This window comes from Peromyscus leucopus, chromosome 6 (genome assembly GCF_004664715.2).
Source record: "Peromyscus leucopus breed LL Stock chromosome 6, UCI_PerLeu_2.1, whole genome shotgun sequence".
NCBI lineage: Eukaryota > Metazoa > Chordata > Mammalia > Rodentia > Cricetidae > Peromyscus > Peromyscus leucopus.
Window position 1 is genome coordinate 25,739,324 of NC_051068.1, and position 16,190 is coordinate 25,755,513.

The following is a 16,190-nucleotide window of genomic DNA, read 5'->3' on the forward strand; positions in this document are numbered from 1 at the left end:
TCCATGAAGTTCATGGTTTTTTTCCTATCTGTATGTTATTTTAATGTTTTCATCATATAAACAAAAGAAAATGTGGTTACTTTATCAGAATAAAACATATTTGGTGATTTCAGGAATGATTCCTTATAATGCAATCAAGGAAATTTTATGCTCTCCAATAACTGTGATTTATCCATGTAAATTTCCTGATGGAGCACAAGGACATTTTACCTGTTGAGAATTATGTGAGCAAAATATGAAATTGGAGAGCAAGTTTTTGAGAACAATAATTTATTTTAAAGTGAAAGTTATATGATGCTAAATCTATAACCTAAAAATAGACGCACAGTGCAAGTTTGTTTTGGCTAAATTACAGAAGACTATATTTTGCTTAAATTAAAGATGTTTTAAATAATACCAGTAGAAAAATGTAACAACAATTAAAGAGTTTATTATGATCCTAGTACATTTTTATGAATTTATCAAATGCAATACATTTAAATCTTAATATCAGATGTAGACATTCTTCCTGTTCCCACATTAGAAATTATTAAATAAGGATCGATTCTTGTTGTAGCTTGCCAGTTGCTTCCTCAAGGCTGAAGGAGAGCTTTGCTTTTTATTGGGGACCTTTCTACTTCAGTCCAAATGTTTGTAACCAATTCACATTTGATTCCTAGGCATATGAAAAGAGACAGTTCAGAAGTCTTTGATGCAGGCAGTATGTGTCCTTTTACTGCTGATAGTATGACTGATGTGGTTGTGTGTTGTGACTCTTAAGGACCGAACAACAATGGTTCCAGTGGGAAATGAATATGAAGGATGTGCTAATGAAACTTTAAACACAAAATGAAGGACAGAGTGGCTTAGTGCAGCAACTATAGGAAGTAGTTCCCAGCATCACTTCTCTGGTCCTGAGACTGCATGGCTGAGATGATTGTATCATGATAAACAACACTAATAAATAATGTACTGATGAAGTCAATTTTGATTAGAAAACTGGTAACAGAGGCGAGAGTTGTGGGACAATGGTAGAATGACTGACTAGCAGGCCTAAAGCTTGGCTTTAAGCCCATGTACCACCAAGGAGGGAGAGAGGGAGGAAAAAAGGAAGGAAGGGAGGGAGGAAACAAGGGAGGGAAGAAGGAGAGAAAGAGGAAAGAAACGCAGATGACTTGTTAGGAGCACATAGGAAAAGCATGTTACCAAAAGGGTTAAATTATGTCTGAGGGTTTTGTTGTTGTTTTGCTTTGTGTATGTTAATGTGAGAGAAGATAATTTTTAGAAACATTAGTAGACTGTGATATGGGGATATTGTTACATTGGCAATATTTGATCAGAGGTTATTGACAGTCTCCTAGCCCAGTCAGAGGAAATGCTATATTCAAAATAGTCCTTACAGCGCCAATAATCCTGTGAACTGCAGACTCAGACCTCACATCCCACGACTTACTCATGTCTCTATGTAAAAGAATAAGCCCCGAAGCAATATTCTACTATGAGAAAAAAGATTCGGTGTCACTTATAAAGTGAATTTAATATTAGTCTGTGATTATCATGTGTCTTATATTTTTCTTAGCTAAAAATTGTAGGGAAAACTCTCCAGTTGTATTCCGTGAAATCCTAGCTTTCTTTGCAGCTGACATTATCTCAGGTATGTGATACTGAGACAGCAGAACAGAATTCTTTCCTGGAAATCTCACCTCACCCCAATACACCCCAACTCCTTCCACAGTTATCCATAGAGGTGAGCTGGTCACGAGATAGCTGGGCAGCCATTTTCACTGAAAAACATTTTATTGTTTTTTGAAAAAATCAGCACAAGTGAAGGCAAGCTATTTCCAGATATCTTAAGTATAATCCTAGTCCTATGCTGGACTCTGTGACAATGATGGACTCCTTTCTGCTCCATTCTGCCTAACTCACAGGAATCAAGGAGCAGCATTCTAATTTTGCCTCTAATTCAATTATTTTTCTAACATGTTGTATTCTAATGTCCCCATTAAACATTCTTAGGAGAGATTATGTTTTGTTATAATGACAGATGCGTTCGTATGTTGCCAGCTTTTAACCTTTTTATAGTTAAGCCATGATGTTTTCTGCTTAGCATCCTTTAATCCTCTTGATACACCATTTCTCTCAAGATCTTATATGCTCAATCATTCTGTCATACTCCATGAGATGAGTGCCTTCATATATATGTATTATCCCCTCTGCAGTGGTAGGGCTGCTTCCTGCCTAAAAATCAAGACACAACTCACATTTTCTGTGAACTATAACCTTTCCACACAGACACATATGCTCTTCCCGTACCGCTTTGTAGATTCTTATGCCCAAGAATATGGTGTTTAAAACAATCTGTAAGACTAGTTTGCCATTTGGCCTATACATATTTTAATAGAGGATCCATGTTCACATGCCCAGAGGTTCATTTTAAGCCAGCGGACACCCATAGGGCTTGTAGAATTAATCTGACTCCACAGTGAAGTATTCTGGAAGGAGGAAGTTTTGTTCTTTGAGGAAATTGTCTGGGCAACTTCTGACATCACTGAATAATTATAGTGGCATCCCAGTCCTAAAAATGCAAAAAGGTAAAAACAGCAAAATACTGCCAAATTTCTGCTTCTAAATATGTTTGCTTTTATTTCAGAGGCTTTCAAATGTCCAATATTTCATATATTTACTCTGGCCCTACTTATACTTACTCTTTGATTATTTGTTTTTTCTGAGACAGTACTTTGTCACTTTAAATCTCATGTTTCTCCATGTACAAATGCTAATTTCACAAATATACTTATTTTTTAATTGTCACCAGCATATCATTTGGATGCACACATTTGCTATTAAGACGTATGAACTAAACTTAAATGGGAACAAAATGAAGAGACTGGGAACTGAGAGTTAAAGGTAGAAATTTGTGATGACTACTGAGAAGTCTGTTGAGGCAAATAATTGACTTTCCTTTGGGTATCTAAAATTCTAATGAAATCATCTTTAAAAGTTCAGAGCTGTGCACACGCACACACAAGTGTGTGTGTGTGTGTGTGTGTGTGTGTGTGTGTGTGTGTGTGTGTGTGGTGCAGGTCCTGTAGTGGTGTGCACATGTGGGTACAAGTGATGTTGTGATCAGGGTTCTTCCTCTGTTGTTCTACATGGCATCTGTTGGTTTGTTCTATTGAGAGAAAGTCTCTCAGTGAACCTTGCTTCCACCTGTTCGGTTGGAGAGGCTGGTCCATGAGTTTCAGATCTACCTATCTCTGGTCACTGGGGCTACAGGTGTGTACCACTGTGTTTGTCTTCTGCTTTCTCATAAGAATGTTAGGAATCAAATTTGGATTTTCTTGCTAGTGTCTCAAACATTTTGCTGACTGTTCTATCTCTCCCACCTTATGCAAGGAATCTTACCATAACAGCCTAGTCCGCACTTGTTTTTTTTCATTTTTTGATTTTTGTTCTTTTATGGCAAAATAGCAATAAATGGATATTCCTGGTTGATTGCTAATAATGTCTAATAATTAGAAAACAACCAATTTTCTAGAATACTGTTGAGTTCTACATTTGCCAATTTTGATTAAAAATGGATATTTTATGTGCTAATAGATGGTAATAATACATTTAACTAGAATCTATTAATGATTAGTGATTTAAATTATGAACTTACACTTAAATATTTTTTTGTATTTCACTGATACTAAGTATGTAGAACAACTTTTTAATTTGCTATAAATCTAATCTTTGCAGTAATTAAAATAAACCTGAATTGAATATATACTTTAAAGTTATAGAAGTTAAATGATGGCTTAGGGTCTAAAGTTGGTAACCAATTAGATTTTCACTAAAATTAACTTTAATTTTTAATAAGCATGATGGAACATTATTTCAGCAATTAACATTTTAAACCTTTTAAAGCTGTTTGATTCCCAGCATACTAGTTTTCAAGTCTTTTATTATTTGATGAGATTAAATCGAAGTTACATAAGGTTATGGCTTGGTGAATATAGGATATAACTGAAACCGAAGGTTTGTATTTTGACATACATTTTAGAAAAGGTAAGTGAAAACCATGTTTCTTGTGCAAAGAAGAGAACGTTTATTAACTATGCCATATCTCATAAAACCACAAATCACTCAAAAGCCCAGGTGAAAGTTTAAATATAATAAGTCATACATAAAAAAATTTGTGATTAAATTTTATATATGCATATAAATATACATGTATATTCATTTGTGGTAACCATCTGTCATTGAAGATGGATTTCAGTTCTAGATAACTGAACTTCTTAATTCCCTGTTTTTGTTACATGGTACTTCAATACGGATTTGTGTAGACAAGTAGAAAGCTTCTCAAATAAACCAGCATTACAAAGTAAGTTTCTAGCTTTTATCGTTACTAATGATATCTAGGCTATAATCAAGCAGATGCTTTGAAATAAAGATTTCTTGACTCACACAAATAAACATCTGACATCTAGATACTGTATATATACATCATAAGTATATTACCAAATTATTCACTGTCTAATTGGAAATAGAGCTCGTACTGGGCACCCTCTACTTTATCTGGTAATGCTGCTGAGGAATATCAAACACTACAGTGCAGGGGTCCCTAATCTGCTTCATTTAGGAATGTTCTAGTGTATTCTCCTATGCTCAGCTTCCAGCATTTCTATATTCTCAATTCTGCTCTGAGCCTGCCCAAATGTTATTAATTTGCTACCTGTTTAATATAAACTGAATCAAATTACATTAAGGGGACCAAAATCATCAAGTATATTAAGTAAGCATCAATAAGTACATGCATTCTAGTGATGTGTGTTGACTGGCTTTTTGGAAAATATGCTTGGTAATAATTTAATGAGTTTTATATTTACTAATCTAATTGTTTTTATGGTATAACTTTCCAAGATTGTGTTTCAAATCTTGCTAACACTTACCCTTGCTGAGGAAAGCAATTTGTAGATAATACGTTAGATCCAGGAGTAAATGAAGCTACCCATTTTTAAAATTTTTGAATACGCATTTATTTTTGTATCATGTGATGCTGGACTTAGGCTTGGTTTTTATTTTTATTTTATTTTTAATTTTTTCCCAGAAAAGGCTGTATTTTTTAAAGTTATTTTTTATTTTATAATTTAATTTAATTTTACATATCAGACACGGATTCCCCTGTCCTCCCTCCCACAGCCCACGGCCCCCATTCCCATCTCCTCCAGGGCAAAGACTCCCCTGGGGATTCAGCTAAACCTGGTTGATTCAGTGGAGGCAGGTCCAGTCCCTTCCTCACTTCACCCAGGCTGAGCAAAGTGTCCCTGCATAGGCTCCAGGTTTCAAACAGCCAGCTCATGCACTAAGGACAGTTCATGTGTTTCCACTAGTTTGGCAATTTGTCCCTGTGCTTTTTTCATTCATGGTCTCAACAATTCTCACTCATAAATCCCTCCTCTTTCTCACTGATTGGACTCCTGGAGCTCCACCTGGGGTTTGGCCGTGGATCTCTGCATTATATGCTTCCATCAGTCATTGGATGAGATTTCTGCCACAACAGTTAGGGTGTTTGGCCATCCTATCACCAGAGTAGGTCAGTTCGGTCTTTCTCTTGATCATTGCCAGTAGTCTATTGTGCTTCTTCCTATTCCCATGGGGTCTTCATTTATCTTGGTGTCAAAAGAGCTATTTTTTTTAATTCAAGTAACTGCAAATAGAAAGCCAGAGGGGAGTCCCAGGCCAGGACAAATACTGGCCACCCTCCCCCATAGAACAAGAGGAGAAGGTGGTCCTACACCCCTTTCCCATCAAAATGTGTCCCCTCTTCACTCAGCTGCAGCATCCAAGGGGCAGCAGGGCCCCATCTTCCCTGGCTTGGGATGGTTGGTAACCTAGGCTTGTTTTTTATATACACACACGAAATCGTTAGTTTCGTGAAGAGCTGCCATGAACGCCATGGAAAAGTGATGCTTGACACACAAAGCTCTCTGCAGGTGTACACTGAGATGACCAAACTAACTCTGAATCCTTTCGTGCTTCCTGCTTTGAATAGGGATGATAATTTCAACCTTACAAAGAAGCAACTTATTTTCTGATGTTCTTTTGAAGAAACCACTTGAAGTATAAGTGTCTAAATGTCTGTAAATATTATCAGACTCATTTTAAAGAACCATTTCTTCTTTAAAGAAACATGAGGATATTCCTTTAAAAATTCCAGTTGTATTAAATTAGCAGTATTTGTCTAGATTAATGAATTAATATCTTGTACTTTTGAAGGAAGGTGTACTGGGTAACTTGTTTTCAGAAGTTGCAGAGGTTTATCTTTGTTTGAAGTGTAAATAATATTTTAAAATATCTATAAAAATTCCATATTTTCATGTATTATGGTGGGGTGTCCTAGAAAAACAATTTGATTGTCATTGAAAGAAACATACATTCCATTTTGTAAAATACATACTGAGCTATAGGCAGAATATTAAAAATAAGTCAGACTCCAAATTTAATTAAAAGAAACAAAAGAAAAACTGGTTTTTGGCTTTGTTTGTTTTCTCAGAAAGACTAGCACAGTGTTCCACAAAGCACAAAGGGGACCATACCCTGATTTCCCTTTTGGAAAATCTAGCCTGTAATGCATAGTTTTTGATGCATACAAAACATTTGTTACAGTGTTTCTATAAATATTCTATTTTAATTTAATACTTTTTTCATAAGGTATTTTCATAGTATTTCTATATGGGACATAGGACTGTTGTGTGTTTGTTAAAAAACTTTGTGCAAATAAATTCAAGGCATTGTTAAAAGATGTTAATGCACCCTCACTAGTTTTTGTCATAACACATGTTATTAGTATGAGTATGTTAATATTAGAGATAGGCACCACGGCAGCAGTAAGTCACGTAGACAGCAAGTGTGAAACAATTGTATACTTATTATTGTCAGCTCATGGGTCCTCCATCTAGAGGGATCTCCGGTATGAGATCTGTGATATGTCAGGGTATTCAGTTCTTCATGTAAAACTGTATGAGCATGACGATCTGTGATGATACTACAGTGATGGGTAAGGAGGCACCTCTGTACTTAAAGATGTTGTGTTCTTTTCAAAGCAATAAAATTTAGTTTAAAAATACACACTAAGCAAATTGAATTGTGAAATTTCCAAGCAATAAATTCAGGAGTTTTCATAGGCTGTAATTTTACTTGAATTGGAAGCTATCTTATTGACTATAAAATAAATTCCTCTGCTGATAATATCCTGTTAGGTGAGAAAATGAGGCCCAGATTCCCTTTCAGTCCCTCTCTTTAAATTATATATGGTGCTTATGATGGCAGACCTGGGAGAACCTTGGTAGTCAAGGCCGGGTCTAGGTAGAGATTGGATGAATGAGAGGCTAACATGGTGTTCTTCTCTTAGAAATGATCCTTTGTACGCTTCCAGTATTGTATATTTCTGCTTCATGCAACAATATTTTAAAGTCTTCTTATCTTTTAAAATATCCATGGATTTATATTTTAGTTTGCTAAGTATTAAGTGTAAATGATGCTTTAAGTGTTATGCGTATAAAATAGTCAACTCAAGTTAAACACTTGAACTCTCTCTATGTTTATTACATTCATATTCTAGAGAAATGCTTCAGGTGTTCATTTCAAAGAATTTCTTCTCCAAAAGTTGGAGACTTCACATATATGTGATATTAATGCTGCCTTCAAAGAAACACCTATTTCCCGTATACTGCCTCATCATCTATTGCTGTCAGGCCATAATAAAGGTTATAGGATTTGATAAAGAGATAAAACACACCTTGAAAGGAGATCAGTCAACCTTATAAATTAAATGTAAACTCAACTTCATACTGACTAGAAAAGTTATCATTGGTTACAAACATAATACATTATATTGAGAAAAGACTGTTTTTTTTTTTTTAATAGAACTTAAGCCCATTTAGTTGTCACACACATATGACCTCAAATCAATTTGTATTATTCTGTGTGGTGATAGCAATACACGATATATAAAAAATATAAAATTTGAATGTGTGGAGATGGGAAGTCACGAGAGACATTAGGTAGTTACCCTCTATTAGCATTTGAACACTTCTGTCCCTCATTTTCCGACATAGGGTTAAATACAGGGAAAAAAATCTTTAGAAAAATTACAAAAGAGATTCCTTATAAGTAGTTCAAAAATAAGACAAAGTTAAAAGAACTGATTATTCAACTGGACAAATCTCTAATAGAAATGTACCTTTAAACTGTCTTTAAGTTTATGATATGCTCTTACAGAGAGAACAGAGGGCAGGTGTTTGAGATTCCCACAGGGGGTAATGGGCTCAGACTCTCACAGGCTAGATTTGCTTTATGTGTGAAAAGTGTCCTGACTGTGAGGCTCATTAAACATTTCAATGAGCCTTGAGTAGGTGACTGATCTCACTTTCTGGAAAATTTTCTGTGCTGTGGGGTCTCAATCATTGGAGATATTTGAAGGTTGCCTTTTTTTTTTTTTTTTTTTTTTTTTTTTTTTTTTTTTTTTTTACTACAGAAATAGATTAGACTGCTTCACAAGTATAATAGTATAATTTATTTTTTAGCGCTCTTTCATTTGTACTGTGATAAAGCATAAGATTCATTTGTGTTTCTAGCTATACAAGTGTTAAAATGTGAGCATTTGACTCAAATGATCATTTTAATATATAAAATACTTAGTTTCTGTGAGGCAATTATACAGCACAAGGACTCTGTCAGTCATGATAGTTTTACTATTACATAATAACGTGCATATGACAGTCATTCTTCTTAAATCTTTACTTAATCAGTTTAATAAACACTTTAATTAATCTAAGTGCTTTAATTTTCCCCACAATTTAAATTTATGCTTTGCAAACTATGAAAGGTAATAGAGTTATAGATCATAAAGAAAAATACTGTTGCACAATTCATTAAAAACCACTTGCTAAATCATAATAGTAGATATTTGAATATTTATTCTCCAGAATAGTTTTTCATCTTCACTTCAGATGTCAAGATATGTGTGAAAAATGTAACGTTTCTGTGACTCACTAAGAAAAGTAAAAAATGCAGTTACAGGATGTAAAAGAAGCACAAATAGTTCCTCAAAACTTTGATCACAACAAAAAGAAAGCTTTAATCTAATGTCAGGCAACTGATTCAATGCATATTTTAATGTATAGTTTTTTTTATAATGCACTTGAGAAATGAAAAGCTAGAGGAGAAATTCCCCAAGGAGGCTTTGATCACTTTGTGTATGTACAGAAGGCATCAGAAAGCTAAGAACATCAACGTATGTGATGAATTCTTCCCATCCTGAAATAACACCCAAAAAGATAGTTACAATAATTTTCAACACTGGTAGGGAGACTGTCGCTAGCACTGGCTATGGAATGCCACTGTTTTTCTTAAAATACCATCTTCCTAACGCATGTCATAATCAATACAATTGCCATTAAATTATGACCACACAAGGTAAATTCATCTCTTAAACGTGTACAAATAAAATGAGTGTGGCTAAATCTTCGAGAACAGTCAACAGGATTTCTTCTTTGCCCTCCCCATTCTGATCATGCTTGGAAGGTTTGTATGTTTCAATCAATGAGTGTGTAAGATGAGCTAAAAGAAACAAAAAGGAAATATACAGACAACAGCTGAAGCAGAGAGATGATTTTCAATGTAGAGAACATGTGAGCAACTCAAAGAAGCCATTAAAACATATCTATTGGTTTTAGTTTTTATTTACAGTTTTAAAAATCATACTTGCTAACCCCATAACTGTGGACCATATGCACAATACATTTATCTTGTATTCTGACCATGAGTTATCTATTCTGGTAACTTTCTTACCAGTGATAATTTAACCTAATAATAAGTGATAGTATACTAATCAGAGCATTTATCCATGCTCTCACTTCTGCACTAATGTAAGAAGCACCTTTTCCTCAAATGGGTTGTTTGAATGTTGAGATTAACAGTATTATCGACTTACTTACTGAGCTCCTTTTGTCTTTAAACACCAGGAATAAAATATTTAGAGAGCGAGTACTGCAGTGGGAATCACTTTGAGAAACTTAGTAACAATTTTGAAGTCAGAATCTTTTTCTGGTATAGGTGGGAAAGTAAAAGATTTTGCCAGAGTTCTGGATAATATGTCCAGATAGGACAGTGACTTTCGTCACTGCAGCGATTTTCCCAAATTCACTGTGTAAATTGAATTTCTCAGCTGTAGAAGTCTGACCCGCTAAACGATTTTCAGTTCTGATTGTTATAAAGAAACTTACTGCGTATGATCCCATATATCACAAAACAGGACATTTAAGTCAAGAATAGCACAACTGTATTTAAATATATTGAAAGGGTCAATTCTATTTGCTTAGAGAGTACTCTTTATGACATAGGACTACACATGTAACAATACTCACTTCGTGGTCCAATGTTACATGTACTACATTGTATCATGAGATACAGGAAATAACTGCATCTTCATATTAAAAAACAAATTAGTTTTTGGCAAATTTCAGCTTTGACACTATACAGTATGTACATATCCTCACTTTGGATCTAATTTCTGTCCACAGGACTGCCTGGTATTTACAGTTCCAGCTGGCATATGTGTTGACTGGTGAAAGGTGCAAACTACTTTACTGATCAGAAACCAAGTTTTTGAGGAAGAATATGTATAAGAATCAGGGCAAAAGAACTGGAAAAATAGATCATCTATTAGGAAGTAGGAGAAATATCAGAGAAGAACTAAACTGATCAACATATTTAAACTATGTTTAAAAGAAAAAAGTTTCAGCAGACTAAAATAATTCCATTTCATTACTTAAATGTAATTGTTAGTTTCTAATGATATATATGATATATATATAATATATATAACAATATATGAATATATATGCTTGCTTTGGTTTCAATTTTAACATTTGGCATATCTTTATTTTTTTCAGATTAGATGCTGAATTAAATGCTATAATTTCTGTTTTGATTTTTTTCAAGGTCAGGTATTCTGAAAGTTATGTATAAAGGAGAAGAAATATCTTTTATCACTACTACTAAGTAAAATATGTGACATCATAAATATATACAAGTAAATGTAGGCACTGTTCTTTTTAACACATATTTTATAGGACTGGAAACATGAGATAACATATTTTTCTTCACTTTTCTATTAGCATTCTTATAAAAAACCTGATTCTTATTGACAGCCGGTTAAAAATCATATATCACGGAAGGATTTTAGATAATTATATCCATACAGCTATTATGTAATGTTAAAAATGAGATAAAATAAAACTACAGATTATAAATCATATTTGAAGTTTTGAACGGCATGAATATTTTCCTACATCTCTGGACCAAAATATGCATAATTTTAAAGTTTATGGAAGTAAATTAATTTACAAAATTATTCATAGATGCTTTTGAAAGGCTAGTTCTAGCAATACAACGTTTATACATTTATTTTTCAACTCTGATTTATATATACACAAACAGTGGAGCAGGAATTGTTCTACAGATAATAAAAAATTAATCTTTGTATAATTTGTAAATGCTATGTTAAATATGTAGTTCCCATCCACAGTGGACTTCTAAAACGTCAAAACTGTAAACTTCACAATGCCAAAACACTGAACCGCTGACTACCAGAGACTGGAATGCTGCTGCCACAGCCGTTTGACACGCCATGGGTCCAACACAGGGTTACCCTGAGTTTCCTCTTGTTTGATTTCATATGCAGTATTGTGCAGTTCTAAACTCCAAACATCAACCACTTTTTCTTAGAGTATTTTTCTTTCTTTTTCACAGCGCGGAAAAGGATATGCTAGTCAATTCTGCAGCTTACCTGAAGCAGTATGATTTGCACAGAGTCGACCAACAAAAGCATCAACTTTTCAACTTCATTGTCTTGGCCATCCAGTTAGTTGTGTGTAGCTGAGTGTTAGATTTCCAGCGGAGTCATCGTGGCCACGTGTAGGACCTAATTGCTCTCAGCAGGCCTGAGAAATGAGTTGAAATGTGCAGACTGTAGAAACTCCATAGGCAACAGGTGTTGCCTCTCCGATCAGTGTGTGCCTGTTTACAGCACTATCTATCCTTCTCTCTCCAAATGTCACTGAGCCCTTTAGATGTTTATATTTACCATGAGAAGCCAGTCATCAAGATAAAAGAAATTTGTGCATTATAAATGCAACATCACTGTTTTAAACTTGACTGTTTTATATTATTTTTGTGTGACCAAGTGTTCCCCAAACTATCCCAACTTTACAAGAGAGATGTGACTATGTTCTTTTCATCTGTGGGGTATTAAAAAAAAATGTTGTATTCTAAAGACCCACAAAAATATCAAAGACATTCTGTAGTTTATACACCGTGTTGCAAAGTGTTTACTGTACTATTTCAAAGCTTCTAAATAAATATAGAATATATATTATATTATATAATTTTCCTAAGATGTGGTACAAATTAGTTGGTTTTTAAATGGATTCATACAGCCCTCACCATACAATAAAATAAAAGGTAATTCAGGGTCCCTAAAATTAACTGAGAAAAAAAACCAATAGTTTGTCCTAATTTTCATACCTTACTCAACCCTGCATTTTTCTTTCTTTAAAAGAAAGTGAAGTTCTAAGCTGCAAAATTTTGTCAAGAACTCATTGTGAATTTTCAATGCCAAAGATGTAGCTGTTAATATTGTCAGGCGGAGCACAGAAGATGTAGTTTCAAAACATCGAGCAGTCTACATGATTCCGATTCTATTTCCATGGCTTTGAATTTAGCATCATTTAAAGCTTTTATAAAGAAACTATAAATTCTCTTGTATTTGTTGTTAGGAAAAATCTGGGTGTCTGTACATTTTGTGGTGTAAAATATGTAACTGAAGATTACTATTTTAAGACGTTCTCATCATATAATTCACATAGAATTTTATTTTACATAGTTTTACATAGTTTTGTGACTCTTAAGTAAACATGAATAAAAAATCTTTAACTCTATATATGAATATATAGAGGTATATAAATATAAATATCAGAGCTGGTACGTATTAACAATAAAATATAAAAAACTCTCTAAATTTAAAATAAATAAATAAATTTGGAGATAGAAACATGATACATTACTGTTTCAATATTATGTGTGAAATTTTAAAGCTTAAATGTAGTCAGTGTTTTATTAATGAGAATATTCTTCGTTGGTCAGCCTTGAAAAATTAATTATGTCTTTTACCTTTATGTCAACAAGTTAATTATTAAATTCAGAAAGATGCATTTTCCTTCAGTTCATATATTTTTTCTGCTGTTGTCTGTTACTTGTTGAAACAGGGGAGGGATAAGAATTAGCATGTGAAAGATTCATCCAAGTAAATCATGGAATGAATTTAACTGCCCTCTAAAAATGATATCAGAATGATATCAAGGTATTTTCCCAGCCCAAATTATAGGCCCATTTAGAAATGCTAACCTTTATCTTCATCTGGTTATATACTCACTGGTAGCTTGAGCTGCACTATGATAGCAAATACACAAAAACTTAACACTTAACAAATGAGTTCCATCTAATTTTATGTGATTTAAGATGAACTTTCCATTAAATTTGCCATTAAAATGGACTCATGCAGTCAATGGCCCTTCCCCTATTTGTTTGGAGTGATATCCAGTGTCATTCTTTTGATGCTGTCAAAATACATAATAATCTGTAATAATACCAATTAGCTTATAGCAACATAATGTAAACATATTCCTGTCTCTGGGGACCATTTGAAAAAGAAACCAGTTGTTCGTGTGTGATACAAAAGCACATACACTCACTGGGTGCAGTAGCAGTCTTTTCTCAAACATATGGCATGCTACATGATAGACTATTTCAGTAAGAAAAATGTTATATATAATTTAACTGGAAAAGGGTTGTTTTTCTAATTGCTTTTAAGTCAAGAAAATGGCTTGTATGTTGAATTACTTAGCATTAATTAAAACCATTTTTGTTTCAGTTCACAATCATGGGTTAAGATCCACATTCATCATTTTATGCTCACTTCACATATAATGGATGTACTAATTTATTTGACTTAAAATGTTTTTTAAACTCTTTTATGTCATATGTGATATTCCTTAAACATCTTTTTCTAACATATAGTTGTTAGCTATTTTTATATATCAGAGCAAATCTCTAGAGTAAATTGTATTACAGTCTTTAAATTGTGTCATCATTTTACCAAAACATACATAATTTGAAGAGCCAAATTATTTAAACACACAATATTAAATGCAAGTATCATTTTTCAATTATTACATGGAGGATAAGTCAGAGGCTACAATGGAGACATAATTTCAGTAAATTGGCTAAAATGTTATGTTTCAATGATATATTATGAAAAAAGAACTGTGAAACAAGAAAGTAATGAAATATTATAAGTAGCTTCAAACCCACCCAGGAGAGTTAGTGTAGATTTTCCATTGAATCTGATCACTTTAACTTCAACTCTGCCATTATTGTGTACAAAGGTAACAATATGATTAGACAGTATTCCATGCATAACACTCACTATAACAAAATGGAGTTTACTCCTTAGTCTCCTTAGTTTTAGAGCAGTAAAACTCAATAATTTTCCTGTGGAAAGAGTGTCGTACGGTTTCAATGGTATGTCAAATGACAATTTTTAGGAATATTTCATCTACATGTAAGATTATAATTTTAATCTGTGAGCATAATTTTGTAAAATCACCTCAAGTCAAGTATATAAATATTGCATCATAATTAATTCAAAGATATAATAATGTCAATGAAATACACGTGTCACCCTTTTTAGGAAATATGTATATTTAATTTTAGGAAAATATTTAATGCAATGCCTTTATCAAACATTGTGTACTAGAAATTATGTAGGAGATATAAATATTTTCATTATTCATTCTCTTTCGTTTCTTAGTTGTGCTATAACTTGTCCTCAGATGCTTTGAAATGTTGAAATTCAATTGCTTTTCCATGAAGTGGAAGAAAAATATCCCCTGCAGTTCTTGACATAGGCTGTCAGAAGTAGGCATTGATATTACTGTAGAATCTTGTGAAGTTGTGTATGGACTTCAGTTGCTCAAACTGAATGTGTTAAACGTTTGCCAAGATAAATAAGGTATTTATGGTATTGAAAGATGCTGACATTGTTTTTTTGTCCTTGTGTTTAGTTTTCCCCCTCATATATCCATGTGTGGTATAAATACCCATAGAACTCACACATATTTTAATATTAGAATACTCAGTGTTTTTGCTGGAGTCATATATTTTTTTCATACTGCAACTTTTTTGTGTTCTTAATCTTTTATTTTTAAGTCTAATTTTGTAGTGGTAAAGGCTTTGCATTAACATCCTTTTTGTGTTCCCCTTTTAACAAGGAAAACCAGAAAATTGCTAAGTTCAATATTTTTTACATCCTGAAGTAGTAAAGTTATTTTGTATATTGTTAGTACTTCAAGAAATATCTCTCTGAGAAGTCAGACAAAACCCTTATACAGTAATCTGCGAAACGGTTCAGTAGAAAAAAATTTCTGCAAACACTTGGCTTAGGTTTTAGATTTTAGCATTCTGACAGAATGCTGGTAGCTGTGTGCCGCCAGAGTATAGCAGGCAATAATATGACTTTGATTCTAATACTTTTAGTGTGCATGCATGTATTTCTAATCACTGTTATTTTTTAAGTATTTGTAAAATTAGAAAAATATTTCTTGAAAACTCGTCAGATGCTTAGTTTGAAGATTTTCTCTCCAGATGTTTTTGAGGAGTGTGAAAATACTGCATTCTGGATGCAGAAAATATTACATTTTCATATGCAACTTAAAAATTTCTGGTAGATAGAACTCACACTTCTCAAACATCCGTATGTCCTTGAGCTGAATGACACGGAGCTTCAGCTCTGCAGATGTACCTGAGACAATTATCTGTGAGTGAAAACAGGGTATTATAACAGATGAGTTTCAGTCTTAATTACAGTGTTGTTACTATGAATGCTATAACCATACATAAGTAAAATGCGTGTAAATGTAATATATTATTTTATACTGCTGTATACAGACAAAAATAAATAAAACTAGGATACATATCACGCCATCTTTCCATGCATGGATCTTCCACTGACGTCATTGGGAGCTTGGAATAAAACCATCAGCGGCAAAACGTGACCCTACATATAAAATGATTGATGCTGATTTAGTAATTTTAGTCTTAAAATC

At 33.4% G+C, this 16,190-nt stretch overlaps 1 protein-coding gene across 2 annotated transcripts in view; it reads left to right on the top strand.

The window, feature by feature from the left end:
* Pcdh10 (protocadherin 10) overlaps positions 1-16,190 on the top strand; it is a 59,413-nt gene that overhangs the window by 29,634 nt on the left and 13,589 nt on the right. Inside the window, exon 5 of one of the 2 annotated variants that reach the window (XM_028894392.2) lies at positions 11,779-12,712. The exons of the other annotated variant lie outside the window; for it this stretch is intronic. Coding sequence (XP_028750225.1) covers positions 11,779-11,798 — 20 coding nt within the window. The 3' untranslated portion in view covers positions 11,799-12,712. Of the gene's footprint in view, positions 1-11,778; positions 12,713-16,190 lie in introns of those variants that run through there. 2 annotated transcript variants of the gene reach the window in all.